Genomic DNA, 27,793 nt, shown 5'->3' on the forward strand with positions numbered 1-27,793 from the left:
AATGGGCATCACGCCATTGATCTCAATGGGCTTCTGAACAGGGCATAAATGAGTAATTTCTATTCCATGTAGTGTTGAGGAGAACTACAGTAGAACCTCAGAGTTATGAAAACCTCGGGAATGGAGGCTGTTCATAACTCTGAAGTGTTTGTTACACTGAACAAAATGTTACAGTGGTTCTTTCAGAAGTTTACAACTGAACGTTAACTTAAATAAGCTTTGAAAGTTTACTATGCAGAAGAAAAATGCTGCTTTCTCTTTGTTTTTACTAGTTTACATTTAACACTGACTGTACTTGTTTTGGGGAGGGGGGCGGGTCTCTGCCACTGCCTGATTGTCTACTTCTGGTTCCAAATGAGGTGTGTGGTTGACTGGTCAGTTCATAACCCTGTGTTTGTAACTCTGGGGTTCTACTGTAGTGCTAATATATACACAGGGATTTTGTTTTGTTTTTTAAAAATTAGACATTTCAAATTTTGAGGCAGTTTCCCCAAGATAACAACTTTACTGTAGGTCAAATTTTGAGCCTAAACTACTTGACATTGTCAGCAGAAGTGAATGCATGGAAGACTTCGCTGATCAGTTTTTGGCATTTTCTATCCATTTTAAATGAGATTAAAATTATCCTGTGTACCCTTAGTTATCGTTTCTTCCAGCTACAGGAATGCTGGTTGGTGCATTTGAAGGAATACCCAAAATCTCTAGTTCACATTATGGGATGATGAAATCTTTAAAGATGATGCATCACCCAATTTTTTAAAATGTGTGTTTAACAGAAAGGAGAAATAAAAAGAAAAACAAACATTTAATCAAGGAAAAATTAAGCCTGAGCCATTTAAGCGATGTTGATGCCTAATGCCCATTCGAATTGGAATTCAGCCCAGGTGTACAAATAGTACACCTCACTATGGTGTCAGTTGGCTGAATTCGAATTAGAGTTATTCCGGTCTCATCAACATTAAAAGGAACATTCCACACATAAGATTCTATTGTGGTACTTGAGCCACAACCTCTTATTGGGCACAATGCCTCCCAGAGCTCCTCTACACACAGGGGGATCAAAGATCCATGTGTAGAGTCATTTGATCAAGGTGACCCCAAAAAGAGATGTAGCGACTGGTTAAAGTCAGCAGGCATATGGAAAAAGTTGGTTGACCGTGAGAAGTAGCAAAAAGAGGCAGCTGAATTACAGTAGCTTTTATGTTGTGTTCTTCAGCTGGTCTAACTGTCCCCCTTTCACTGAACAGCCATTGTGGAACAATGATTAAACTCTTCTGAAGAATCTAGCGAATGACCAGGACTGGCTCTAGGCACCAGCAAAGCAAGCACGTGCTTGGGGCGGCACATTTCCAGGGGCGGCATTACGGCCAGCCTTTCTTTTTCGGGACAGTTGCGCTCTTGGAGCTGCGCCACTTAGACGGGGCGAGGGCGCCGCATCCCCGGCCGCAGCAGGAAGGGGAAGCCCCAGCCCCGAGATGCTGAGCTGCCAGGACCCAGCCGCTCCCTGGGGAGGAGAAGGCGTGTCCTGCCGGGGAGCCGGGGCTGCGCCACCTCCTCTGCGCACTGGCTGCTGCGCTGCCTTGTGCCACCCCTTATCTCGGGGCTTCTCTGCATGGCCGGGCGGGGGAGGGGGAAAGCCCCTGCAGGCGCTGGGAGAAGGTGACATCACTCCCTCCGCTTCCCGCGCCACCTGCGAGCCCCAGCCCCACCTGAGTTTGGGGTGGCAAATTTTTTGCTTGGGGCAGCAAAAAACCTAGAGCCGGTCCTGAGAATGACGGCCATATTATATCAAGAGGGAAAAAGGAAAGGGAACTCGCAAAATTCCTACTGTTTTTATGCTTTTATTTTCATGTGCAATATACACTAATAGGGTTTTTAGTTTAATGAGGTTTCCTGTAGAAAAGAATTATTTAACATCATAGTCAACAAAATCCTCACATAACAGGTTTTTTCCCCAGTGAAAGCATGGTAATTACACTGATGAACTATATCACCCAGCCTCACTTACTGTATTTATATACTCACAAGCACAATTCAGCCTGCCACTTTAGAGTCACTGTGGAAACTGGAAAGCCTTTTTTGTTCCACTGTAGGATTTACAAGAGATCAGATATAAAAAACTAAAGACCTTAAGGAGAAAGCATGCAAGTCTATTTCATTACACAATAAGCTCTTCAGGGCAGGGACAAGGTCTAAACATATGTTTACACTGCGCCTAGCACAGTGAGTCTTGATCTTGAATAGGGCCTTTGGATGCAATCACAACATAAATAATCATCACTATCTTTACTAGAATTAAAATGCATCCCGAGATTTGTTTATGAGTTGTAACAAAAGCTAATTCCAGCTGAGTTAAAAACCACAATGTCAGTGTGTTCTTTCCATGGTATTCCTTCTTTACCTCTCCTTGATGCTAATGGAAGCTACGTGTGGTGTGACCGAAGCAAACAGATACCCAAGGGATTTAGTTGCTGGCTTTCTCTACACGGGAAAAGCATATTCTCTTACTGTAAATATAATTATCTTATTTTCTCCATTTTTCTCCTTGATCATTACGAGATTAAGAGTTATTACCAAACATGACTCATACAGTACACAGATGGGGGAACCAAACAAAAGTTGAAGCCAAACATAGAACCCAGTAACTCAGCATCTCGATTTCTCATTCTCACTTTACATGAGTAATATGTGTTTTAGATGATATACACGTGGATGGTAATAGGCAGTGATTATAAGCAACTACTGACCTTTTTGGCTGTATAACCGTCTATAGGAATTGATTAACCATTTATTAAAACATTTTCCAAACATTTTTCAACCCTTTAAAATTATTTATGAACTTAATATAAAGTGTGACACGTCTTGCTTTGCTATTCACAAGTAAATTCCTCCCAAATCATAAAACCCATAGGCATCTCTGAAACTGCCAATGAACAAATCAGCCCTGTGAACCAGTTTAATTTGTCACTAAACCACTTCTCAGTCAGGGTCTGCGTGTGTATATAGTGTTGTTAGAATTTGGGCTGACAGTTCATGGTAACAGAAGTCTTCCAGTCCGATCTGCAATTAGATCACTAACAGTATTTCTCTTGTTTCCAGGCCATGTAGAATGATACACAGCCAATGTTTAACTTCTTAGAGGAAGTATTAAAGATGACTATTAGGCAATATTATGGATGTAGCCCACACAGAAAGCATTTCTCCAAGCAGCTGATCAGAGTTTCTATACCACAAGCAGTCTTGCAGCTACATAAGAACACACATACATTCTGTTACGCATGTGATTCCTCTCCCTAACAAGGAATTTGAAAGGCACAACTAAACTGCTATTTGCTCATGAGAATAATGCCAGCAATAATTTAGCTAGTGAAATGGTTAATCAGTGATATAATCCTTCACAAGTGCTACTGTAAATCTTGAGGGAATCAAGTCCAAACAGTTCAAATAAGAGGGACTTGGTAATGCAGAGATATTTCATTTCTATCCTGCTTTATAGATTCATAGATACTAAGGTCAGAAGGGACTATTATGATCATCTAGTCTGACCTCCTGCACAACGCAGGCCACAGAATCTCACCCACCCACTCCTGCGAAAAACCTCACCTACGTCTGAGCTATTGAAGTCCTCAAATCATGGTTTAAAGACTTCAAGGAGCAGAGAAGCCTCCCTCAAGTCAACCATGCCCCATGCTACAGAGGAAGGCGAAAAACCTCCAGAGCCTCTCCAATCTGCCCTGGAGGAAAATTCCTTCCCGACCCCAAATATGGCAATCAGCTAAACCCTGAGCATATGGGCAAGATTCACCAGCCAGATAGTACAGAAAATTCTTTCCTGGGTAACTCAGATCCCACCCCATCTAACATCCCATCACAGGCCACTGGGTCTATTTACCATGAATATTTAAAGGTCAATTAATTACCAAAATCATGTTATCCCATCATATCATCTCCTCCATAAACTTATCCAGTTTAATCTTAAAGCCAGATAGATCATCAAATGAAAACCCCTTCCTAACCTCAAAAAGCAGTCACATGAAACAGATACGAGTGTCTAGCGGTTTTGACAGTCCTGCAGCCAAGTATTTATAGAGAGCTGATCGCAACCATCTCAAAGGCCCTAATCCTGCAATTAAAAGTGTGTGGGCAGAGTGCCATGCCCACATGGGGTCCCTCCAAGCCTATATCAGTTTGTTCACATGCGGTCATCTGCAGAATCGGGGCCTAATCGCTTAGGCAACATGAACTTGGAGACACAATTTATCATAAAGTTGGAAGCAAACTCAGAAGGTGACACCACACTAGCAAACATCCTGGATTCGTGTGCAAAGGAAACCCCAGCTCATTACCCTCTTTCTGTCCAGTTCCAATTAATATGGTTTAATTTCTAACTTTACAAAATGAGTAATGTCGTCAGAGCAATATGCAAGCTCGGACCTTGCACACAGGGATATTAGATCATTTGTTTTGTAATATCCCCGATTATTAGTCATCCGTGAGGAGGGAAGCTTGGGACATAAAGGCACAGAGTTCTAACAATTGAGCTAAAAGGAGTTAGTTTACTAGTAAGAGTAGAAGATTCTTACTCGCTATGGACTGGGCACCAAACAGGGGTTATGAACTATTTAACTGGCACAGGACATTTTATATATATATATAAAAAATGTCCTGTGCCATATATATACACACACACACACACACACTACTTAAAGTTACATCCAAATGTCCATTGTACACTCCAATTTCATATGCTCAGACACGCGCTATTTGAAAAATACTCAGTTTTAGCCGAAATGTTCCATTCTTGGCCTCAGCCCAAATGTGAACTTAACTGGCAAATTTGAGCAAAATCCATTCATTCATTTTTGTATTATACACAGGAGAAGCCCCCGCCCCACATTGCTATAAAAAGATTTTAAATGGCTGTAACTTTGTAACGATAAGGCAGAAATTCTCAAAGCTACCTAAGAGATTTGAATGCTAATGGGGTGGGTGGCCAAAGAGGCCCAGAGGGCTTTGACAACCACAGTCTAAATAAATAGGAATGGATAACTAATGATAGTGTAAGAAACAGAAAAATTGGTTCTCACATCCAAAGTACAAAATCTCAACTACGCTTAGACTGTATTATGCTATTTATAGGATTGTGGAATAATATAAATATATACTACAGATGTTCTTTGGTTCTATGCATGGGATTTTATTCTGTTATTGCTAATAAGTTTCATAGCTATATACGTTTTTCACTATGCAAAGTGGGATTAAACAGTAAAATCAGTACAGAGTGGTGCTTTTCTTAAAAAAAAGACAAGGAAATATAAATGTAGATTAATGTAATGTTAAGGTTATAATTTTAAAAGTCGGGAATCACAAACATTAGGAGTTGCTAAGAGTGAAATGGTAATCATATACAGTAGTAAAATTGATGCCTATGACACTGCATAGAATGCTTTCAAGTTCCAAGAGCTACCCAACAGCAAAGAATGCAAGTCTCTCTGTAAACCCACAGAAGAGATACAACAAAACTTAGCAGAAAATAAGGGTGTGGGCTCTATAACTTTTCACTCATCTCATCTCCGGACAGTTCATTATGTATTTAATTTTCTAAATGCTACAAAACAGCTTGTAGAAAGCACCTGGGACACATTAAGGCAGCATTTTCTTTACATTTGAATTTAAAAGGATTAAAACATGAAAATTGCTTGAAAAAAACTAACAAAACCACTAATGTGATGTTTTGAGACTAACCTACTCCTCCTATGCAACAAATGCCCACTCACAGGGTAATTCTTCTTTTTCTAAAACAATAAAGAGACTCTTTAAAGTGCATTTCTATCTAGTAAGGATACAGAAGAGTTACTGGAAAGAATTCAATTTTAACAACTTATCTCGCTATTAAATGGGAAAAAAATTACACAGAGCAATTTATTCAGTCTAAGTGCAGCATAACGCCCTACATTTAAAATCCATTCTTTAGCAAATGCTTTTTTCTTTACATTCTCCTATCACTTTAAAAATATTTGTGCATAATACATAACATGAGTTGTTTTACTACTGTCTTTTGGTTGTTTTTGTCCCAAGAGATCAATATACACCACGATTGTCATTAAGAAGTCATCATTTACCAACAGTTACCACACTTTGATATCTGAGACCATACTTTTTCTCTGATGTAAGTACAGAAATATCACGACAGTGTATCAAATACCAAAATGTGGGTCCTGATGGTATAGAACAACTGATAATGGCAGCCTCTGGGCTGAAACAAAATAAATGCAATTATTTTTATACAACACGCTAGAAAGGAATCTGACCTGCAGAGATCAGAGAAGTTCAGAGGAAGCTTTGAGTTCATCTTATTATAGATATGGAGGTAGCAGTCTGCTGCAAAGTTTAGATTTGGATCAAAACTTGCTTAATGTTTGAGCATGCCAATGTAATTAACTGGTGAGAGTATGTTACACTGTTCCTTCTGTGCCCAATCCACAGAGGATATGAGTTGGCCCTTGAACTCAAGTTGTAGCAGCTTATGCTTTTAGCTCTGGAGATCATTTGTTCAATCCCCAAAATGGCAGCCATCCCATACAGTTCCAGCATTCTAGTTCGACTCATTAGAAGGCATTTAGGACCATCCTTAATGTACATGTTCATGTTTTGTAGGCTGAGATTTTCAAAGGAACCAGAAAGGAGCTACAAGCTTAACTTCCATTGAAGCTCCCAACTTCCTCAAGCCCTTTGCTTTTTCATTTCTCACTCATGTAGCAGTGTAAACCTCACCACATAAATACCCTTCACCAGATCAAGAGACAGACATATACACCTGCAGCCAGCTACTAACACCACCCAGGTCCTTTACGTTGGTGGATTCTCAGAGGCCCCATTGATTTGGTCACTTCCTCACCTTCAAAAAAAAAATCTGGTAACTAAAACAAACCTGTTTGGCCAGCTGATCCTTCTTGACTAAGCCAGTGGCTGCAGCAATAGTGCCTGCTCCTTCCACTGTCTTCTGCGCTACTGCCGTCACTCCCGTCACCACAGCTCCCCCGACATTAGACACTTGTTCTTTGGTTTTCTCAGCCACTGTAGAAAAGCAAGAGATTAACAATACATTACAGTACTGGGAGATGAAGGTTAGTCATGGAATGAGAGGATAAAGTGGCTTATTAATACAGAAGCCGACAGTGCAGCATCAATGGATAGACAGTGAGACCATTACAATTTCTGTACGTCCTAAGTGAATCATAAGCAATGAAACATCATCAATTGATCATACAAATAGTGGTAGCACAACTAGAATTAAGGATCTATTTGTGGCTCAACTGTTGTTGCTTGGTAAGGCTTTACTGACCACATCCATTCATTCATTTAGTTATCAGGTTGTACTGTGTGGGACAGAGGTTATTAGCAGAAGGCCCTTTATTATGCCCATCTACATTTCATAACATTTACATTCAATGCAATGCAAAAACCACATTTTGATTAGTTCACAGAACACACTGACCACATGCTACTGCTAATCAGAAACAATTCAGTGAACTAGTCAAATTCCAGTTATTAATTTCTCAGGATTTTTAAAAAATATTTTCCAGACAAACAGGAGCCATTGTTTCTCAGCCTGCGAGTAACATTCTGAAGACCTCATTCTCAGAAAAAGGTTTACTCCAGTGTGGGGTTTTAAGCCCATGTCACACAAAAAATAAATACAAGCCAAACCAAAGCTATCAGAGCAAACTGAGCTAGTGGCCAGATCTATGGCTCTAGGGAGACAACAATACATTTACCCCACATACACATCAATAGTTCTCCATTCTGCCTTGTGGAATCTTACAGTGATCTTTCTGGTCATTCACTCCAAAAGGCTCTCCCCCACCAGCAGCTTGCACTGTAGTGAAATCAATCTAGAAAGCAGGATTAGGACCATATCACTCCGAGCTTTAAAGATACAGGTCCAGATTTTCAAAAGAGCTCAACTCCCACTTAGTCACCAAAACCAAGGGTCCGACTTTCAAAAGTGATCAGCATCTAATGTGGTGGCTTCTCTTGGAAAAATCTATCTGATCATTTATTTTGGTGTCCAAATGGTCGATAAACACTTCTGAAAATCTGGCCCACAAGATGTATCCACACCCAAAATTTTACTAGTAAAATAACAAAAATCAGATCTAGCTGTACCCTGTAAGTGGTGCACAAACTCATTGCTCTTCTTCTGGCAATTTTCATTTCTTTCCAGCAATTAGTTTCCTTCCATTTCTTATGGAAATAATTTCAGCTTCCTATATCAAATGGCTCATTCTACAGATTACTATAAGTAATTATACAACATCAACAGAAAATAGCTGGGGGGGAAAACAAAAAACCAAATGTCCCCATTAGAAAATTTTATTAACAAGTTAGGTAATAAAGGACAGCTTGCAGGAAGTCTATGCAAATGACTCAACTCTTTGTCATACCCACTGCCAATGGAAGTAAAATAGAAGTGGGAAGTTGAACTTCAGACTGTAACTATTTTCTTATGGTAATTATTTGTATTGCAGTAGCAGCTAGGAGCCGCAGCCATGAATCAAGACCACAATGTTGTACATGTTGCCTTGGGGAAAAAAATGCAGAGCCTGCCAGAGACTCCAGCCAAAGCAGGGACCTGCGGATGCCCAGAGAACTTTCGACAGTTCTGAGTGAACTTTCTCTGCCCTGAACTGATTAGCTGTTTTCTCTCCGGTTTATTTAGAGTGGGTTAAAGAACTGTCAAAAGTAGAGCTGGTTAAAAATGGTGAGAATGTTTGGAAAATATGTCTGAAAAATGTTTCATTTTAAAAGAATCATAAAAATGTTGAAGTTTTCCATTTTTGAAAAAAGAAATTAAAAACTGAGCAAATTTTAAAGGCTTTTGTTATTTGTCCCCCTCCTCCTCCCCCTTTTTCCTCCTTCCAGTGGCAAAATGCGGGAGGGGGAGAAGCAGGAAAGATGAAAAAAGTGGGTGAGGACCACAATCCAAAAACAACTAAACAAAACCTCAATAAACAGATTGTTGTGTTGATTTTTAACTGTAGGTTAACCTGACAGAAGAGACACAATAGGTGCCATTAAAGAGATTTACTGTTTACTGTGAAACAATATAAACAGCTTGTTGTTACAGTCTACAGGAGAAATTGTTGCATTAGGTCCATATTTAATAGTGTATGTAAAGAAACAGGAAGACAAACCAACAGAAATGCAAAGTGTAATTGCATCCTGCTGGCTTAGAGGGAAAACATATTGCAAAAGAAAATAACAATGCTGAGCCTTGAACCCGATGTGCGCCTGCCTCCGTGCACACAAGTGAAGGCTTGAGAATACCCCATCTGCCAATTTCTCTCTTACTACCTCAGACACCATTGCCAAATCATTAGTCTGGGCTGGGATACAGAACTCAACAATCATGAGAGGCTGCTGAATAGCTTTCCTGGGAAAAGCTACTTACTCCAGAGACAAAATATTCATTTGAAGTGCTTCCATCTCGAAACAATAAGCAGAGATGATTTCTGCAGAATGTGAGTAAAGCATGCCACCCAAAGCATGTTCACTCCCAGAAATACAATGTTAGTATTATACTGGGTTTGCCAAGAATAGAGTTTAGCTAATATTCTAGTACAAAAATTTCAAAAGCATGAACGTGAGCTTTAAGTTCAATTTTTAAAAGTCACTAGTGTGGATTTACAAATGTGCCTGAAGATGCAGCTAGGTACCAAGTGGGATTTTCAAAAGCACCTAAGCAGGTTAGGTGTCTCCCACTGAGTCACAGAGGCCCATACTTTGGCGTAAGTCTAGGGCTAGTGGTGCCAAGGCAATGATCTCTTAGATCCCTTCATATAAGTGCAGCAAACTGCAGTTGTGGAAAAGATGTCAAAGTGCACGCCCCCTCCTCTGCTAAAAGCAGAGAGAGACGGAGAGAGTGTTTCCTCTTATCTGCTTGTAAGGAGTATTTATACGATTACAGGAAACTGGTCAGCCTTTAAGTTGATCGGCTCATATTGTCTATCTCAAGCCCTCACAGTTTCTGGAGCCCATGTTGCTTATTGAAAGAAATGGGCAATACAGAAGTCAATTTTCCCTCAAAAACCAAGATTCCTGCTCAGGCACCAGTTATAAGAGGATTACAAGGCAGTTCTATGCACCACCACTAGGTGCATCAAACGGTTGTCTCTTATTTACCCTGGAACTCCTCAGGAACCCTAACTCTAAGGAAGAGCCATCCAAACCACACAAGCTGCCATTTGATATAATTTTACTGTCTATACTAAGTAACAAAACAAAAGCACACATACATATACGTTTATTTGATTTGTTTATAAACATAATCAAATTAGAATGAAGTGGATTAATATCAAATCATCAAATTAATCTAATCAGGTTGATCAAACCATATCCCATATAAAACTCTATATAGTAATTTGGGAAGGCAGCAGTTTATCAGCCCCCACAGTAATACAGCAACAGCATGCTTAGACAGCGAGGGTCCGTAGTGCCAAATATCCATGGTCACATTGTATAGCTTTATTCTACGTGTCTAAAAGCCCCACGGGGTTATTGCTGATCTGGGTGTGATCTATTGCTGCTGGCAGTCCATGGCTGAGAAAAGTCCCCTCAAGGTGATCTTCAGGGCTCGAAGAATGGGGGGACTGTCTCCAAGGCAGGCAATCTGACTAACAAGTGCCGACCAGCAGTGACTGATTATGACGTCAGTCCTCTCCAGGCCATTTCTCAATAATACATCCCTATTACTGATAAAATCAAACCATCTTATGCCCAGTAAAAGCGGCAAAGAGTCTTGTGGCACCTCATAGAGTAACAGATGTATTGGAGCATAAGCTTTTCGTCGGATGCACGAAAGCTTATGCTCTAATATTTCTGTTAGTCTATAAGGTGCCACAGGACTCTTTGCCACTTTTACAGATCCAGACTAGCACAGCTACCCCTCTGATACTTGATTATGCCCAGTAGTTGCTGCTGACAATGTATATGAAATACCTCAAGCTTTCTGATGCTAATCAAGATATTCACTGTATCAATTATTTGGCTGGAACCTGAGAGTCAGAATTACTCCATGGTGAAGCTAATGTTGAGAGTACAGCTCTGAAGCCACTTAAGGCAGCCTGCCTGAATTATTGGCTAAGGTAATCATCAAATCTCTTCCCCTCTGGTTCCAACACAGGGTTATATGAAACATTCCAATGCCATTCAAGATGACACAACTCATTACATTTAATATTTCAATCACACATTTAGATGAAAATAGTATGATTTATCAGGATTAATTTCCATGGACTGGTCTACAAGACACTTTATTAACATATATTACACAATCATTAGCTATAACGAAATACAAATCTGAATCCACCCACTATCTTTGCTTTCCAGATCAATTGTTCAGATCCAAAGGTTCATTTCTTAAACCCAATTTCCCCAGTTCATACTGGAGGGAGCAAGTTCTCTAGTCATTTACTCCATATGAAACCATACTGCTTCACTTTAGAACCTGTGTTCTCCAGCTTTTGTAGCAAGTTTGCTCTATTCACTATAATTGTACAAAGTTATGACCCATTTCATATTTTTAATTTACATTCAACAACCCAAGTCCATTACTGGAGCTCAACTGCACGGAATTAAACAAAAATATTATGGAATTACTATCAGTAAACCTAAGCCTTTTCTATTCAGCTTGGTGTCAACCTTTTCAGTGATCCATCACAGGCTGGATGAGACCTATCATCAGTCAGTTATGATGTTCTATTCTGGTTTGCCTAAAATTCATAATGATCCTTTTATGGTCAATTTTTTTTATTGAAGCAGCATTTAGAGGAACTGATGCCCTTATGTTTTGCATCATTGTCCATGTTCTTTGTCTTACAAACAAAATTTTACATCTTCCCTCCCACCCCCCAACCCTCTCAAACGCGTCATGCATCCAGCTGGAATCGCCTTTCTCATGAATATCAGACATAGACTGGTACTCACAGGATTCACAATAAATCATTTCTACTTTCTTCATGATAGGCAGCTTTCATCCCTGCTAGGCTGTTGCACAAAAATATTTGAATGTTTCTGCAAATTCAACAGGTTCACAAAGTGTCCTTGGACTTTTCAAGTTCAAGTTCAGTTGGTCATCATCACCACCACTTATTTATCTGGATGTCCATGCTGGTTGTCTAGACACACCACACATCAGACACACCAATCACAACAGATCCTCTGCTAGTTCAAGTGGAGTCTCCTTTTCTTCCTCCTGCTACCCCTTAACTGAGCTCTTGCCAGCTTAGATTGATGTCAGGCTGCAAACCTTATATCCGGGACTTGTACCAATTTAGAATGCCTCAGTATGTGTCCTAAGACTAAATTTTGCAGCACTGTCATAGCTAGTTGCTTAGCTGCTAAAACATCCTCTTTGCTTATTCCTCAACCATTCATTTGGCATATGATGTGAAACAGGGCTAAATAAAACTCCCAAGAAGTTTTTCTTCAAAAAATGTAGCGTTTGTATAGTTGAGCATCAATCAACTGCTATTTATCTCCTTTGGGCTTCTCTGTGGGGCAGTAGACAATAGAAAAAGTCTTTGTCTTACCCCAAACTTCTTTCTTTTCTAATTCCTTATCCGAGCTACTAACTTTCACAGTGGTCTTCAGAACCTCTGAACTTCCTGCTCAGGTATTTTCCCAAGCCTTTAAGTGAATGTTTATGCTGCAGCCGGAAGCATGCCTACGAGCATGCATAGACAGAAATGCGCTAGATCTGCTTGAGATAGCATGCTAAGAATAGTAGTGTTGATTTCGTGACACAGGCTGGCTACCCAAGTACAAGCCCTCTGTACCCCTGGGTCCATAGTCAGGTGGATAGCTCATGACACCATCCATGCCACATCATCCTCACTGCTATTTTTAGAGCTAGTGTGTGTCTATCTGCCAGGGTTGGGAGGCATGTACCCAGCTGAAGTGTAAATATGCCCTGTGGCGATCATTCCAAAAGAAGATAAATTGCATGGAATTCAGTGTACTATTCAGATTTTTCAAAGAGCTTAAAAGCTTAAGTCCTGTGTGGATATCAGAGTTTTACTGACTTTGCATCTTATTGATATTGCACCATATTACTTACTGATTTTTGCCTGACCACACCTGTTATTGTCCAAGTCAATTCAATGCAAAGATTCACTGACTTTTAAACTGTACAGCTAATAAGGCTATGTGCATGCCCCATGAAGCCTATTTTTCAAATTATAAAGTGCTAATGTTGTTGAAATAGACTGTACTGTGCAAGTACAATTTTAAAATGGCTGAACTGTTTTTGCTCAAACTTTCTAGGGGAAAAAAAAGCATCCTCAGGAAGAGGCCAATTTTGGTAAATTTTAGGCCAAAAAGTGACAGTTTTGGAAAGTTCTGAGCAGTTGAAAACAGAGCAATAGAATGTAAATGCTTAGACACTGCTAGCTAGAGCTCCAGTTTCAGATAGATTAAATGGATTAGACAAACACAAGATCACCTGCTGTGTACAAATTCAGACAGGTATAGCTCTACAGATATATGAAGAAAATTGGGAAAATATCATTTCCGCTCTTCATTATGTACCCAATCCAAAGCCCCATGAAGTCTGTGGGACTCTTTCCATTGATTTTCATAGGCTTTGGATCAGGCCCTATGAGTTCAATTCTACTGTATCCCTTCATATATTGAAATGGTGCAAAGAGAACCATCCGCCAGTTCCATACCCTCTAGTGCCATGGAAGAGTTTCAAACCCTGTGACTCATTCAGGTTTGAGAACAGTACGAGAAAAGAGTGCATGGCTCGGATCAAAAAGCAGAGGTGCCATCTGTGATACAGACCCCAGATGTATTCTCCTCGTGAGGGCCTTGGAATATCTGCACAAGGTGAAAGTGTACATCACAGCAGCTCCAGCATTGCCTAAAACACTCCACCATCGTTGACTGCCGACACTGGTCTCTACTGTGTGCTTCAAATGCTCCCTACTTTCCTACAGCCTTTCCTTCCCATGTGCTTTGCACAATCCCTAATACGAGTGACCTCCTGACCACCAGCTTCTGCATACTCTGCTCCCTGCCACTGGTTGTGTTGGTCCCAGTTCCTAATCCCCAGGTAGCATCAGCACTCTCCATCCCAGCCCCCAGGCCAATTGTCACTCATTTTACAACACCCTCATCCCCCAAATCATCTGGCATCATGGGTCTCAGTCCTGCTGACAGATACACAAGCATCCTACTCCACCCCATATATACTCCCTTTCACCCTCTTCCACATTCAACACCTGGTGCCCTTCCTTGCCCACACAAGGAGAAAGAGACTTGCCCAAACAGGGCTGTCAATCTCTGTGGTGGAGGCTGTGCAAAGACGAAGAACCCATTTAACAGATAGATGGCTGATTTGTCATAGATTTAGATAAAAAGACAGTTGAAATAATGTACTTGTGTGCTTACCTGTTGTGACACCATGAACAACTCCATCCCTGGTCCTGGAACCTAAACAAAGCAAAAATCATTTTAGAATGAAATTGTTATGAGCATTGGAAATACCAGTTAGCAAATACTGGTACAAGTGAGTGAGTGATGGGAAAGCAGTAAATATAGCACAGCTCGATTTTAATAAATCGTGATAGTGTCTCGTAAGATGCTTAAAATTAATTGAAATTGGGCTTGATATAAGCAATGGCTTAAAGATTGAAGATCACCTGGAGAACCAGCAATAAAGGGTGAAGATAAGTGGCCACATTTTGAGTTGTGGAGTGGGGGAAGCATCCATGTTAGGTGTTCTAGTAAACAGCTTGTTAAATAAGCACCCAATCCTGCAAAGACTTTTGCACATGAATAACCTCACTCATGTGAGCAGTTCAACTAATGTCGCACATGCATAAAATTACTCATGTGTGTAAGGCTGTGTAGCCTCAGGACCCAGGTTAGCATATGTGATTTACAACCCAATCCTGCAGTCTTTACTCTGGTCGTAATCTGGGGGGAACTGCAAAGAGTGAGGGCAGGAAAATGATATAAAAGGGCACAGCAGAAATAGAAACATGATCATGAAATTCATTTTGGAAAACTCCAAGCTAATATTTCTGTGGGAAGTAATCTGAAACAAATGGTTTACTGAGAGTGGAATCTGGAAAGCAGCTATGCTAATAGATGCCTAGAGGGAATAGATATAATACTGGACATGAGTGTACAGTGTGATGTGGCAGCCACGATATCAAACCAATTTTGGGATGCATATGCAAATGCATCCTGGCTCTTTAGGGAAAAATCCTGCATTGGAAAAGAAATGGGCTCTTTCCACTGGAGTCAATGGTAAAACTGCCATTTAAGTCAGTGGGAGCAAAAATAAACCTACTTTTGAAAGTACTTTTGAAAATCCCACCCTCAATGTCTTTTTCCATCCTGGACTTCTAGTTCTCTGATTCTATAACTTAGCTACATGTGAAGGGGATGAGCCCATCTCTGGCCTACCATGCTTAGCAATTTACAGTGCAGAGAATGGGTATGTGATACATACCATGGAAGGCAAAGTAATAGCTTTATAATGCCATTGGGCTAGGTCTTCGAGGGACAGTATTGAGATCTAAATTTTAAAAAGCATTTAGTTTCTTTATTATGCACACTATTATATAAGAAAACATTTTTCCAAGGAGTTAGTATTTAGAGACTTCTAGCTATATTATTTTATTAATTTGGATAATTTTTATGTATCATATTCAGTATACAAACATTGTTTTGCCTACAGGGCTTTTCAACAGTGTGCATGTGCACTGTTTATTTAAATCTGTAGTAGGAAGCCAAACAAGAGGCTCTAGGGAAAATTCTAGGCAGAAGATCTACAGTGAAGCAGAGAGAAAGTAGCATTAGGTTTAACATTGTTTTCCTTATTCTAATAAAGTTTCTTGTTTAGCGTTAGAAGAAAGAGACAGTCAGTGATTCTTTAGAGTTGTCACATTAGGGCACCACACTAATATAAATGTAAATATTGTAGAACAGCACATAGTCTCCATCAGCATTATGTTTCATACTTTACTGGTGCCAGTTTGTTAAACCAAAACCCTGGGGTTTATTATCTGTACTATCAGATTTATGAACTTTTACATCATTGAAAATGCCTTGTTACTAAAGAGTAAGAGCAGAATAAAAATAACATGGGGGGGGGGGGGGAGAGAGAGAGCACGAATGAATGATTTCTTTGTATCATGTGAAATGACTTCATGCTCTAGCCTGGAAAATGAAGATGCCAGACTTGCCCTGGGTACTTTGGAGAAGATTGTCTCTGTCTGAAAATTAGGTAAATAGCCAATGATCAGAACAAAGGGTGAAGAAATGGTGTCCTTTCCTCTTTATATTCATTCAATTTGTGCAAGGAAAAACACAAGATGTTCTTCTCCATTCCAGATGGTATCACTGCAAGGTTTCTGAGCTATCTGATTAAAAACAAAGCAGAAGAAGTCCTTTCAATGTGTAAGGATTCCTCTTAAATCACCAGGGATCAATCCCACATGTCATACATGCTCTGGCCTCAATCCAGCAAAGCATGTTTCACTTTAAACACACGAGCAATTCCATTGACTTGTAGAAACGGCCTACAAAGCACTTCATTGGCTTCAATAGGACAACTCATGTGCTTACAATTGCGCACGTGCTTAAGTGCTTTGCTGGATTGGAGCCAGAGCACTCAGCCCGTTGCTGGATTGACTCCCTAGCTATTATGGGCTAAATCCTTCAAGTGACATAAGAGCATGGTTATGATGTTCAACTGTTCAGCTGGTGTAGGGAGAAATGGGGTAAAGCAGCAAAAAATCCTCACAGAGGAATTCTCCACAGCAGATATCTCCAGAAAGGAATATATATCTTGATTCTTACCTCACTTACACTAGCATTACCCACAGGTATAATTCCACTGAATTCAGTGTAGTTAGTCCTGATTTACACTACTATAACTGAGATAAAGAATCAGGTCTATGGAGAGTGGGCCTGTTGCCCACATGAGAGTTTGGCCAGTGGATCCATCCAAAGCACAGATTTTCATAAGCAAATTCATACTTGGCAGTAGATAGTAGCCAGCTAGCTATGCAGTTTTCCTGGCTTCACACTTCATGGTGACACCTTACTTGTGCTGTGTTGTAGCACAGCTTCCCTTTTACTTAGGCTTTGCTCTTAGGCTTTGCTCAGTGTCAGAATACAGTCCTGTAAGGACAGTGGCTGAATTCTGTGGGACAAATTCTGGCTGGAGAGGCCCAGGGGCTCACCGAAGTAAAGTTGCAGCCAGTAGTGGGAGCATAAGACGGGAAGTGGCTGTCTTTATTCTGGCCACTCCAAAACATCATAGAAAGGGTGCTCCTCATGCCCTGCATGACAGGAGCTGTGGAAGGGTGATAAAGAGAACGAACTCGCAGTCAAGAAACATGGGCTGCATATACACTCTGATTCAACAATGGCCTCTCTGTACAGATTGCACAATTCAGGCAGAATAGTGGCACACGTGCACACTACTTTTCCTGTATACATGGTTCATGTGACCACACAGGAGGAGGGGGGTGGACATTACTCCTGTTTTCAGGCATTAGCCAAAATTTGGACCATTGGGTGAAAAGTCAAGAAATAATAGAGACCAGTCTTCCTTCCCATTTCAATAGTATTTGTCAGCACTATTAAACTTAAGTAGCTATTTTGTGTGTTGGCTACGAGACCCAATCCTGCAAGGCGCTCATTTCTGAGCACTTCTTTAGCGGTGCCAAGTATTTTCAGCACTTCACTGAATTGGGGCCTCATTCAGCCATAGGGCTGGTTAAGGCCCTTTCTGCAGTGGTGTATGCACCACTGTAAGCAACTGCTGGTTGGGGACAGGGAAGCATGACCCCACTTGAGAGAAGGAGAGATTATTGCTTCTGCTTCTGAGTGTTCCTATAGCGCACTGTTTCCACAAGGACTTTAGCAGGGATTAGGCTGCTCATTATTCCAGCAGACAGAATTGGAATCTCTTTGCTATCTCACCAGGCTTTCTACTGCCAAAGAAAGACAACATATGTCTTGAGAGAAGGCTGCAGCAGAGGCATTTCTGTGATCTAAGCAATATGGGAAAGGTACCGTTTTGTAGCCGTGCACCTGCTGTGGGTCAGATCAAATCTACACAAATATGAACACTAGAGCTTGAGTGCAGTGGAGAGGGGGAGCTGACTGGGAGAGTATCCCAGCTACCTGATACTGAGCTATCCAGGCCCAGTGTAAGTTAAAGCTGCAGAGGGGGGCACTTTATCCTACACCAAGATCACACAGCAGCAGAGAAACTGGAGTAACAAAGCTTCACTCTGCCACACGCCTTCTCCTGACAAGATGCCATCCCATTTCCCTGAGATAGTGAGAGTTTGAGACCCAGATTAGAAGACTGCAGTCCTTGATTCAGAGCATCAAAGCTATACTCGGAGTCAGATTAAAATACTCTTACTTGCCTTGAGAGTACCACACGCCTCACACAGTCTCGCTGAAATCAGAATCTAGTCCTTACTCACTTAAATGAAATTGGCATAAAGATAAACATGGTTAAGTAATCCATATTTAGCTTCCTCAACTCATACGTGCAAAGCACCCATAATTTCTAATGAAGACCGTGGGACTCAAGTTTAAACAATCTGGCCTGAGTGACTTGCACAAGCCATCCAGCAAGTCAGTGGCAGAACAGAAACCAGAATCCAGGCTTAGTTGCTGAATCCCCTGTCCCCTTCTCTTAGTAACAACTAATCAGCATGGTTCCTTTGTAAGTTATACCTTCACTATGAAGGATCTGATGCTTAGCGGATATGAATCAATGTAGCTATCACTGGACCTATGCTGACGCACATAAGCTAAGACTCTGAACACAGAGTGTAAGAAAGAAGCTAACTCAGGGCATAAACCAAAGTCCATCCAGGAGGACTTTCCAGTTACTGCAATGGACATTGGATTAGGTGCTAAGAAAGGAGGAAAGAAACAATGGGAGAAGAGAACAGCATTCAGGATGAAGATAAGTAGAATAAAATCCAAACTTTCTCAAGTGTTCCACAACCCCTTTACCCACAGATAGAAATGTTCGTTTGTGCCCTATAAGATTAAACCATTACAATGATTCCATTGCTTCCTAGACAATGGATATTTTTCCATGGGATTCTCTTACCATCTTTTTTTGCACTAGATATTTTTTTACTATGCTCTGAATAATAGGTAGTAGTAATTTGGACAGGAAGACTTTAGCTTCTCATTAATCCCTCCCCAAGAACTGATGGCAAAGAGTCATTGACTAATTGACTGCTGAAATTTAAAAATTACTATCAAGACGCTCTCAATTCTGGTCTCAATAGGCTCTTTTCGGGAAGGTGTCAACCCTAGCATGACAGAACCCACTTGTAATGCACCCAGTTATAGCTGCAACTCTACATACAGCCATGTGGAGTAAAAATCCTCAACTGCTTCAATGCATTTCACTCCATTATAAATGGGTTCCACTGGCTAAATTCCTAAGTACATTCTCCTCCTCCTCCTCTGTTCTGTCTGAGCAGGAGAAAAGAGAAGTTACCATTGCCCTGTGCTGGGGAGGTAAAAAGAGGAATACCTGGCTTCCTTTTTTACATCAGGGCATGAAAGAGAATTAGGCCAACCTAGATCACGTGACATTTTTAACTACAATTCCAGCTAGGGAAGAAGAACTTCCAGAGGCAATACACACTAGCTGTCATCACTCCTAGGATGAAGGAAAGTGGATCTTTTGCCAGTAGCTCCTTTCCTGTTATAGTGAAACTATATATATATGTTTATGTTTCCTTTATGAAAGAAATCAGTTCAGTGTGGGATCACTCCTGCACTATTATTAATTATTAGTATACAGACCCTACCCCCAAACAATTCACAATCTAAACATATTGAAGACCATGGGAATTTTGCCATTGATTTCACTGGAAGCAGGACTGGGTTTTAGCATTCCTAGTATCACAGCAAATGGAAAAGGCATGGAGATTAACTCAGCATACACTTTATGAGCATACCTAATAAAAAGAAATCACAGAAGAGCTATCCTGATCTACAAGGAAATAAAACATACACCACTGAAAACTAATAATAGACAATGAAATACTGAAAGATATTCTGATAATTGTGCAAAAATGCCTACAAACATTGAAAGATATATTCATTTCACATTTAGTTTGCAAAATCACTGCTTCCTGTGTTAAATGGAATTTGCTATGGCTTAACTGGAAAAGAATGTTCAAGATGGGCTAAAATGTGTAGTCTAATGTATCTGGAGCAGATATAATTTGTTAAAAACTAATGCTAACCTGGAAGGGTATTGGGATTCAGGAAAACAAAAAAAAAGGGGTGTCTGGCAAACCCAATACTTCATAGCAAGGAAATTATTCCAGTTTTCAACCATCCTCTGAAATCCGTGCACATCTCCCTAGGTACACATAGCATCCATACCAGTATTTACCTATAAAACCATGAAAAAACAGAAGGAATATACTGAAAGGAATATATTATTTCGTTCACATTTTTCCATGACCTAATTTAACTTATGCCTCTGTTTCTTCCTTTGTTTCTTTTAACTAACCAACCATTTAATCACCATGTGTTTTACAGGTTCTTTCCTATGAATTTTTCATCACAGCGTTTGGAAGACACAGTTCTCTAAAGCTTGGAACCTGCTAAGCAACGAGGATGATCCTGTTGTTAAAGCATTGGACAGGAATTTGAAATGTGAATTCTATTCCTAGCTCTGCACAGGCTCCCTGTGTGACATGGGCAAGTCACTTAACCTCTCCTTGTCTCAGTTTTCCCATTTATAAGATGGGTTTAATAATTCCTCTGTCAAAGGGTTTCTGTGCTCATTCTTTCATGATCCATGGAAGGAAGGTGCTATGGCCTTATAATGTAACAAGTAACCATTAGAGAAAACTCAGTCAAGGGAAGTAAGGGAATGAGATGCTTGTACACAGAATGCTGAATATCAGGAATCTTTATTTAAAATCTTGAAAAACAACTGATTATATTCCCTTCCAACTACTGAATCGTCTTTGCTTTATACAGTGAGGAAGGGTAGGGTTGGATAAATTGCTAAATTAACTGACTTTTTCTTTAAAATAAAACTCCTTAAAATCCATATATTCAGTAGCATTCTGATTATAAAGCCACCTGTCACTCAGTCTTTGTATATTGTTAATTACTGTACCAGCCTGTGTGCCCTTAAACTTTTAGGGCTCTTGGACATTTATTTTTGTACATGTCTCCTACAGTACAGTGCAATTTAAGGCACAGATCTCCTAAGGTATGGTATCTATGGTTTTAGCACCATGCTAAAACAACAGGTGGCTATCAACAATGCAATGACACACCAATGGACTTTAGCAAGAATCATTGTCCATCTTTATAAAGGTTTTACTTCCAACTTAGGACTCAACTCTGATCACATTTCCATTGCTGTAGCTTTATTATTGAGTTACTCTATGCTTATAACAAGGTAACCCTGGATCCTCATCTTTTCACTGATCATTCAGTTCTGCAAACAGAAGCAAACAGGTTAATAGCAATTGGTTTTCTATTGCCCACCTACCTACATAGAGAACGCCCTCTTTCGTCTTTCCTGCTGCTTCTGCCACACCCTGTTTGGTTTTTTCTGCTGCTGCCACAACTCCCTCTTTAGCCTTGGAAAGCCCTTTCATGAATACATCCATGGCTAAAGATTTTCTTTACACAGCACTAGGGAAAAATCAGAAACATTTTGAATAAGAAAATATTTTTCAGACTGTTCAAACTCTGACTGGAACCTTATTTATACAAAGATTCTATCATCTATACCCACATATTATATATCTTCAGCCATATATATATATATATATATATATATATATATATATATATATATATATATATATATATAATTTGTATCTGGCCATAGAAGCATTCAATATTTCATGCAGAATAAAAGTGGTTCAACAAGTGCATACAGCAATAAGTGCAATTCTGCAAACAGCCTTCATATTTTCACTTTTCTTACATTCTACTACACAAACAAGTTTTAACAGTGTTACGGACACACATCAGGTTTATGCAGTACTCTCACAAACCAAGTAGGACAACCTTAGCCTTTAAAAAAAAAGCCATATAAACGAAGAGGTTTCAATTCCCTGTAGATAATAATCCATTTCTGACAGGGAGGTGCACTGGTTGACTTAACTGTTTTTTTCTAGAACCCTTGATTCTTGACTGAGACACAATTCCTATTGAAGTGAATGGGAGTTTTGTTCGAAGGACTGCAGGATTTAGCTCTTTGGTTAGATGATATTCCTCCACATCTCCTCACTCAGAGCCACGAGTGTGATTAAAAACACACCATCAAATTAAAAACTAAACAAAACAAAACAAAAGTCACACCTCTCTCTGAAAATTGTTAACCTACTATTGGTACAAGTAACCCCTATTATAATTATATTATATCCCTATATTCATAGTGGTCCCTTCTAGCCTTAGAATCTATGAACTGAAAGAGATTAGAAAAAAAATCTATTTTCCCTGTATTCTTGCTTAGTGCATCTGACAGCATTTTGCTGTAGTCAGTTTCTCTTTCCCCCCTGCCATAGTCCATTCCCCCTGTTATTTGTGTGGGTCTTTTGTGTGGCAGAAGAGGTGAAAAAGCCATTTATAATAATCTGTTAAAGGAAAATGTGATTGTAAAGCCACAAACATTGGCAGGTGGTTTCAGCACCAGGTGTGGGACCAGGACCTTCATTTAAGTCCTTAAACAAACAAACAAACAAACAAAACCCCTAGAAATGTCCCTTTAACAAATTAACTCTGGATCATTTATTTCTCCACCTCCATACAGAATAAGAAACTACTGATGCCTGTACCTCCCTTTTTCTTGCGTTGCTGAGCAGAAGGTCTAAAGAAACATCTGTAGCCACCACTACCAACTTGTGATCATTTAAATGCGAAAATAAAAAAAATACGAGCGAGATTTGTGTCTCATTAACACACACTGCAAAATCTGTCGTCCACAGAAAGAGAACAGCTTTCACATTGCTGTAAATAGGAATGTCAGTTTAAATGCAGGAGACCTCTCTCTCTCTCCCTGCCTGTCAGACAACCTCTCTGGGAGCTCTAGGGTGAGGCAAGATCTAACCAGACTTGGCACCTACCCTCATCCGCAAGGGAAATCTCCAATTCCGTTTTACAAGACCCGCCCTCCCCCAGAAGGATGCAGCTACCTGGACACTGTCCTAGAGGAAATTACCCGGAGCAGAGAGAGGAGGGACGAGGCCTCTCTGTGCACTTGTGCCATGACTGTTCAGACGACAATGTCTTCAGTCGCTTATCCCCCCGTCCCCCGAGAGTTGCACTATTGGACCATAATTGCCTCCCTGGTGAAGATGCTTGATGCGGAGGAGGGACGAAGCGGAAGGATAAAAGAAAGTTTGTGCAACACCCATGCTGGGTGTGGGAAAGGAGGGAGGCTCCTGCTGGAATCCACGGCAAAGCCCCGCCTTGGGGCAGCGCCACCCCCGAGCGAACCCACAAGCAAGTGGGGAGGAAGGCCCCGCACTGCCCCCCAGGCCGAAGGAGCGGCGTCTCCATCCTGCAACCTGCCTGGGGACAAGCACATACGGACCCAGCCGCCCAGCGGGGCCAGGATCACACCGGCACATATAGCCCGGGTCACACAGAGACCGGGAGGGGGGCCAGGATCACACCGCCACATATAGTCCGGGTCACACAGAGACGGGCGGGCCCAGGATCACACCGGCACATATAGCCCGGGTCACACAGAGACCGGGCAGGGGGCCAGGATCACACCGCCACATATAGTCCGGGTCACACAGAGACGGGCGGGCCCAGGATCACACCGGCACATATAGCCCGGGTCACACAGAGACCGGGAGGGGGGCCAGGATCACACCGCCACATATAGCCCGGGTCACACAGAGACGGGCGGGCCCAGGATCACACCGGCACATATAGCCCGGGTCACACAGAGACCGGGAGGGGGGCCAGGATCACACCGCCACATATAGCCCGGGTCACACAGAGACGGGCGGGCCCAGGATCACACCGGCACATATAGCCCGGGTCACACAGAGACGGGCGGGGCGCCAGGATCACACCGGCACATATAGTCCGGGTCACACAGAGACCGGGCGGGGGGCCAGGATCACACCGGCACATATAGCCCGGGTCACACAGAGACCGGGCAGGGGCCAGGATCACACCGGCACATATAGCCCGGGTCACACAGAGACCGGGCGGGGCGCCAGGATCACCCTGGCCGTATAGCCCGGGCCACACAGAGACCGGGCAGGGGGCCAGGATCACACCGGCACATATAGCCCGGGCCACACAGAGACCGGGCAGGGGGCCAGGATCACATCGGCACATATAGCCCGGGTCACACAGAGACGGGCAGGGGGCCAGGATCACCCTGGCCGTATAGCCCGGGTCACACAGAGACCGGGCAGGGGGCCAGGATCACATCGGCACATATAGCCCGGGTCACACAGAGACGGGCAGGGGGCCAGGATCACCCTGGCCGTATAGCCCGGGTCACACAGAGACCGGGCAGGGGGCCAGGATCACATCGGCACATATAGCCCGGGTCACACAGAGACGGGCAGGGGGCCAGGATCACCCTGGCCGTATAGCCCGGGTCACACAGAGACCGGGCGGGGGGCCAGGATCACACCGGCACATATAGTCCGGGCCACACAGAGACCGGGCGGGGGGCCAGGATCACACCGGCACATATAGTCCGGGTCACACAGAGACGGGCGGGGGGCCAGGATCACACCGGCACATATAGCCCGGGTCACACAGAGACGGGCGGGCCCAGGATCACACCGGCACATATAGCCCGGGTCACACAGAGACGGGCGGGGCGCCAGGATCACACCGGCACATATAGTCCGGGTCACACAGAGACGGGCGGGCCCAGGATCACACCGGCACATATAGCCCGGGTCACACAGAGACCGGGCAGGGGGCCAGGATCACACCGGCACATATAGCCCGGGCCACACAGAGACCGGGCAGGGGGCCAGGATCACATCGGCACATATAGCCCGGGTCACACAGAGACGGGCAGGGGGCCAGGATCACACCGGCACATATAGCCCGGGTCACACAGTGACCGGGCGGGGCGCCAGGATCACACCGGCACATATAGCCCGGGCCACACAGTGACCGGGCGGGGCGCCAGGATCACACCGGCACATATAGCCCGGGCCACACAGTGACCGGGCGGGGCGCCAGGATCACACCGGCACATATAGCCCGGGCCACACAGTGACCGGGCGGGGCGCCAGGATCACACCGGCACATATAGCCCGGGTCACACAGAGACGGGCAGGGGGCCAGGATCACACCGGCACATATAGCCCGGGTCACACAGAGACGGGCAGGGGGCCAGGATCACACCGGCACATATAGCCCGGGTCACACAGAGACGGGCAGGGGGCCAGGATCACACCGGCACATATAGCCCGGGTCACACAGAGACGGGCAGGGGGCCAGGATCACACCGGCACATATAGCCCGGGTCACACAGTGACCGGGCGGGGCGCCAGGATCACACCGGCACATATAGCCCGGGCCACACAGAGACCGGGCGGGGGGCCAGGATCACACCGGCACATATAGCCCGGGTCACACAGAGACGGGCAGGGGGCCAGGATCACACCGGCACATATAGCCCGGGTCACACAGTGACCGGGCGGGGCGCCAGGATCACACCGGCACATATAGCCCGGGTCACACAGAGACCGGGCGGGGGGCCAGGATCACACCGGCACATATAGCCCGGGTCACACAGTGACCGGGCGGGGCGCCAGGATCACACCGGCACATATAGCCCGGGCCACACAGAGACGGGCAGGGGGCCAGGATCACACCGGCACATATAGCCCGGGTCACACAGAGACGGGCAGGGGGCCAGGATCACACCGGCACATATAGTCCGGGTCACACAGAGACGGGCAGGGGGCCAGGATCACAGCGGCACATATAGCCCGGGTCACACAGAGACGGGCAGGGGGCCAGGATCACACCGGCACATATAGCCCGGGTCACACAGAGACCGGGCAGGGGGCCAGGATCACACCGGCACATATAGTCCGGGTCACACAGAGACGGGCAGGGGGCCAGGATCACACCGGCACATATAGCCCGGGTCACACAGAGACGGGCAGGGGGCCAGGATCACACCGGCACATATAGCCCGGGTCACACAGAGACCGGGCGGGGGGCCAGGATCACATCGGCACATATAGCCCGGGTCACACAGTGACCGGGCGGGGCGCCAGGATCACACCGGCACATATAGCCCGGGTCACACAGTGACCGGGCAGGGGGCCAGGATCACCCTGGCCGTATAGCCCTACCATCCTGTCTCTAGACCTAGACAAATTAGAGGACTGAGTCAAATGATGAGGTTCAACAAGGACAAGTGCAGAGTCCTGCCCTTAGGACGGAAGAATCCCATGCACGGCTACAGACTAGGGACCCAGTGGCTCGGCAGCCGTTCCGCAGAAAAGGACCTGGGGGTGACAGTGGAGGAGAAGCTGGTTGTAAGTCAACAGTGTGCCCTTGTTGCCAAGAAGGCTAATGGCATATACTGGGTCTATATGGGTCCCCCCCACCCCCACCCAGAAAATCACACTCTGCGGGGATAGGCACGTACAGATCCACCCCCCACACGAGCAGCCCCGCATCCAGGCTTCAACATAAAGCTTTTTCCACTTCGCCCAAACTACACCCCCCCCCCCCCAAAAAAAAACCCCGCGTCGGGAAGTCTCCCCCAGCCTGGTCCCCCGGGAGACAACCCTGGAGCTCCCGCCGCGCGCGCTCCATGCCCCGCGGGAGGAGAAGCAGCGCAGCCCCGGCCAGGTCACTTACCGCCGGCCGGGGTCTTCAATCCGCAAATGTGTTAAAAGCGGCCCCCAGGGGAGGCGAGGGGCGCACAGCGGAGAGTCCCCGGGGCAGCGCCCCGCTGTTCAGAACATCCCCGACAAAGCAGGCGGCGGAGAGGCGGGAGTCCAGCCTCTAGCGCACCCCGGTGCCAGCTCCACACGCGGAGAGCGAGGAAGAGAAGGGGATGGGGGTGGTGAGGGGCGGGGGGGAGGAGAGCGGGGGAGGGAGGTTCATCCACTTTCAGCGGGCGAAGCAAGCCCCTCTCCCTCCTTCCCCACCCTCGCGGGCTGATTTGCCGGGGGGAGGAGAGAGCCGGCCCCACGCGCCCATCCTTGGGGCAGGAAACCTTCGCCAGATCCACTCCCGCCCACCAACCCCTCCTTAGCCTGACGTGGGGCGAGAAGAGGGGGGCAGCGCTATGGCTTCAGCACCCGCGCGCCTTGGGACTGCTAATGGGATTGGCAGTGGAGAGTTTCCTCCGCACAGCTATTTTTAGCCCCAGTTTTGCCTACTCCCGGGAGCGGCTGGCTCCTTGCTGCCATGTAGACATACCCCCAGAGACGGGGGGAGAGATAATATTTCCCCGTGCCCTCACTGCTGCGGAGGGCAGGGGCCTGGCATGGTGCAGGCAATCATTAGCTTTTCCACCCACCTCCCCCCCCCCATTCATTAGCAACATTAAAGCTGGGTCCATAAGAAATCCATGGTGGCAGGGGCATTTTTATTTAAATTCACACACATTAAGACCATGCAAGATACTCAAGGGATAAAAGGGAAAGGTGGATCCTACTGATCTTCATCTTTAAGCCCCCAATTTGACTATGAAAAGAGAATAGCAGTAAAATTTTCCAAAGTGCCC

General features: G+C 44.0%; 1 protein-coding gene across 1 annotated transcript in view; it reads right to left on the reverse strand.

Annotated features, from left to right (window-relative positions):
* SNCA (synuclein alpha) overlaps nt 1-27,370 on the reverse strand; it is a 101,420-nt gene extending 74,050 nt beyond the window's left edge. Inside the window, exons 1-4 of the mRNA XM_038399591.2 lie at nt 26,920-27,370; nt 21,590-21,735; nt 14,455-14,496; nt 6,932-7,077 (exon numbers count right to left, since the gene is read on the reverse strand). Coding sequence (XP_038255519.1) covers nt 6,932-7,077; nt 14,455-14,496; nt 21,590-21,710 — 309 coding nt within the window. The 5' untranslated portion in view covers nt 21,711-21,735; nt 26,920-27,370. The remainder of the gene's footprint in view (nt 1-6,931; nt 7,078-14,454; nt 14,497-21,589; nt 21,736-26,919) is intronic.
* Between the last annotated feature and the right edge of the window lie 423 nt (nt 27,371-27,793).

This window comes from Dermochelys coriacea, chromosome 4 (genome assembly GCF_009764565.3).
Source record: "Dermochelys coriacea isolate rDerCor1 chromosome 4, rDerCor1.pri.v4, whole genome shotgun sequence".
Classification (NCBI taxonomy): domain Eukaryota; kingdom Metazoa; phylum Chordata; order Testudines; family Dermochelyidae; genus Dermochelys; species Dermochelys coriacea.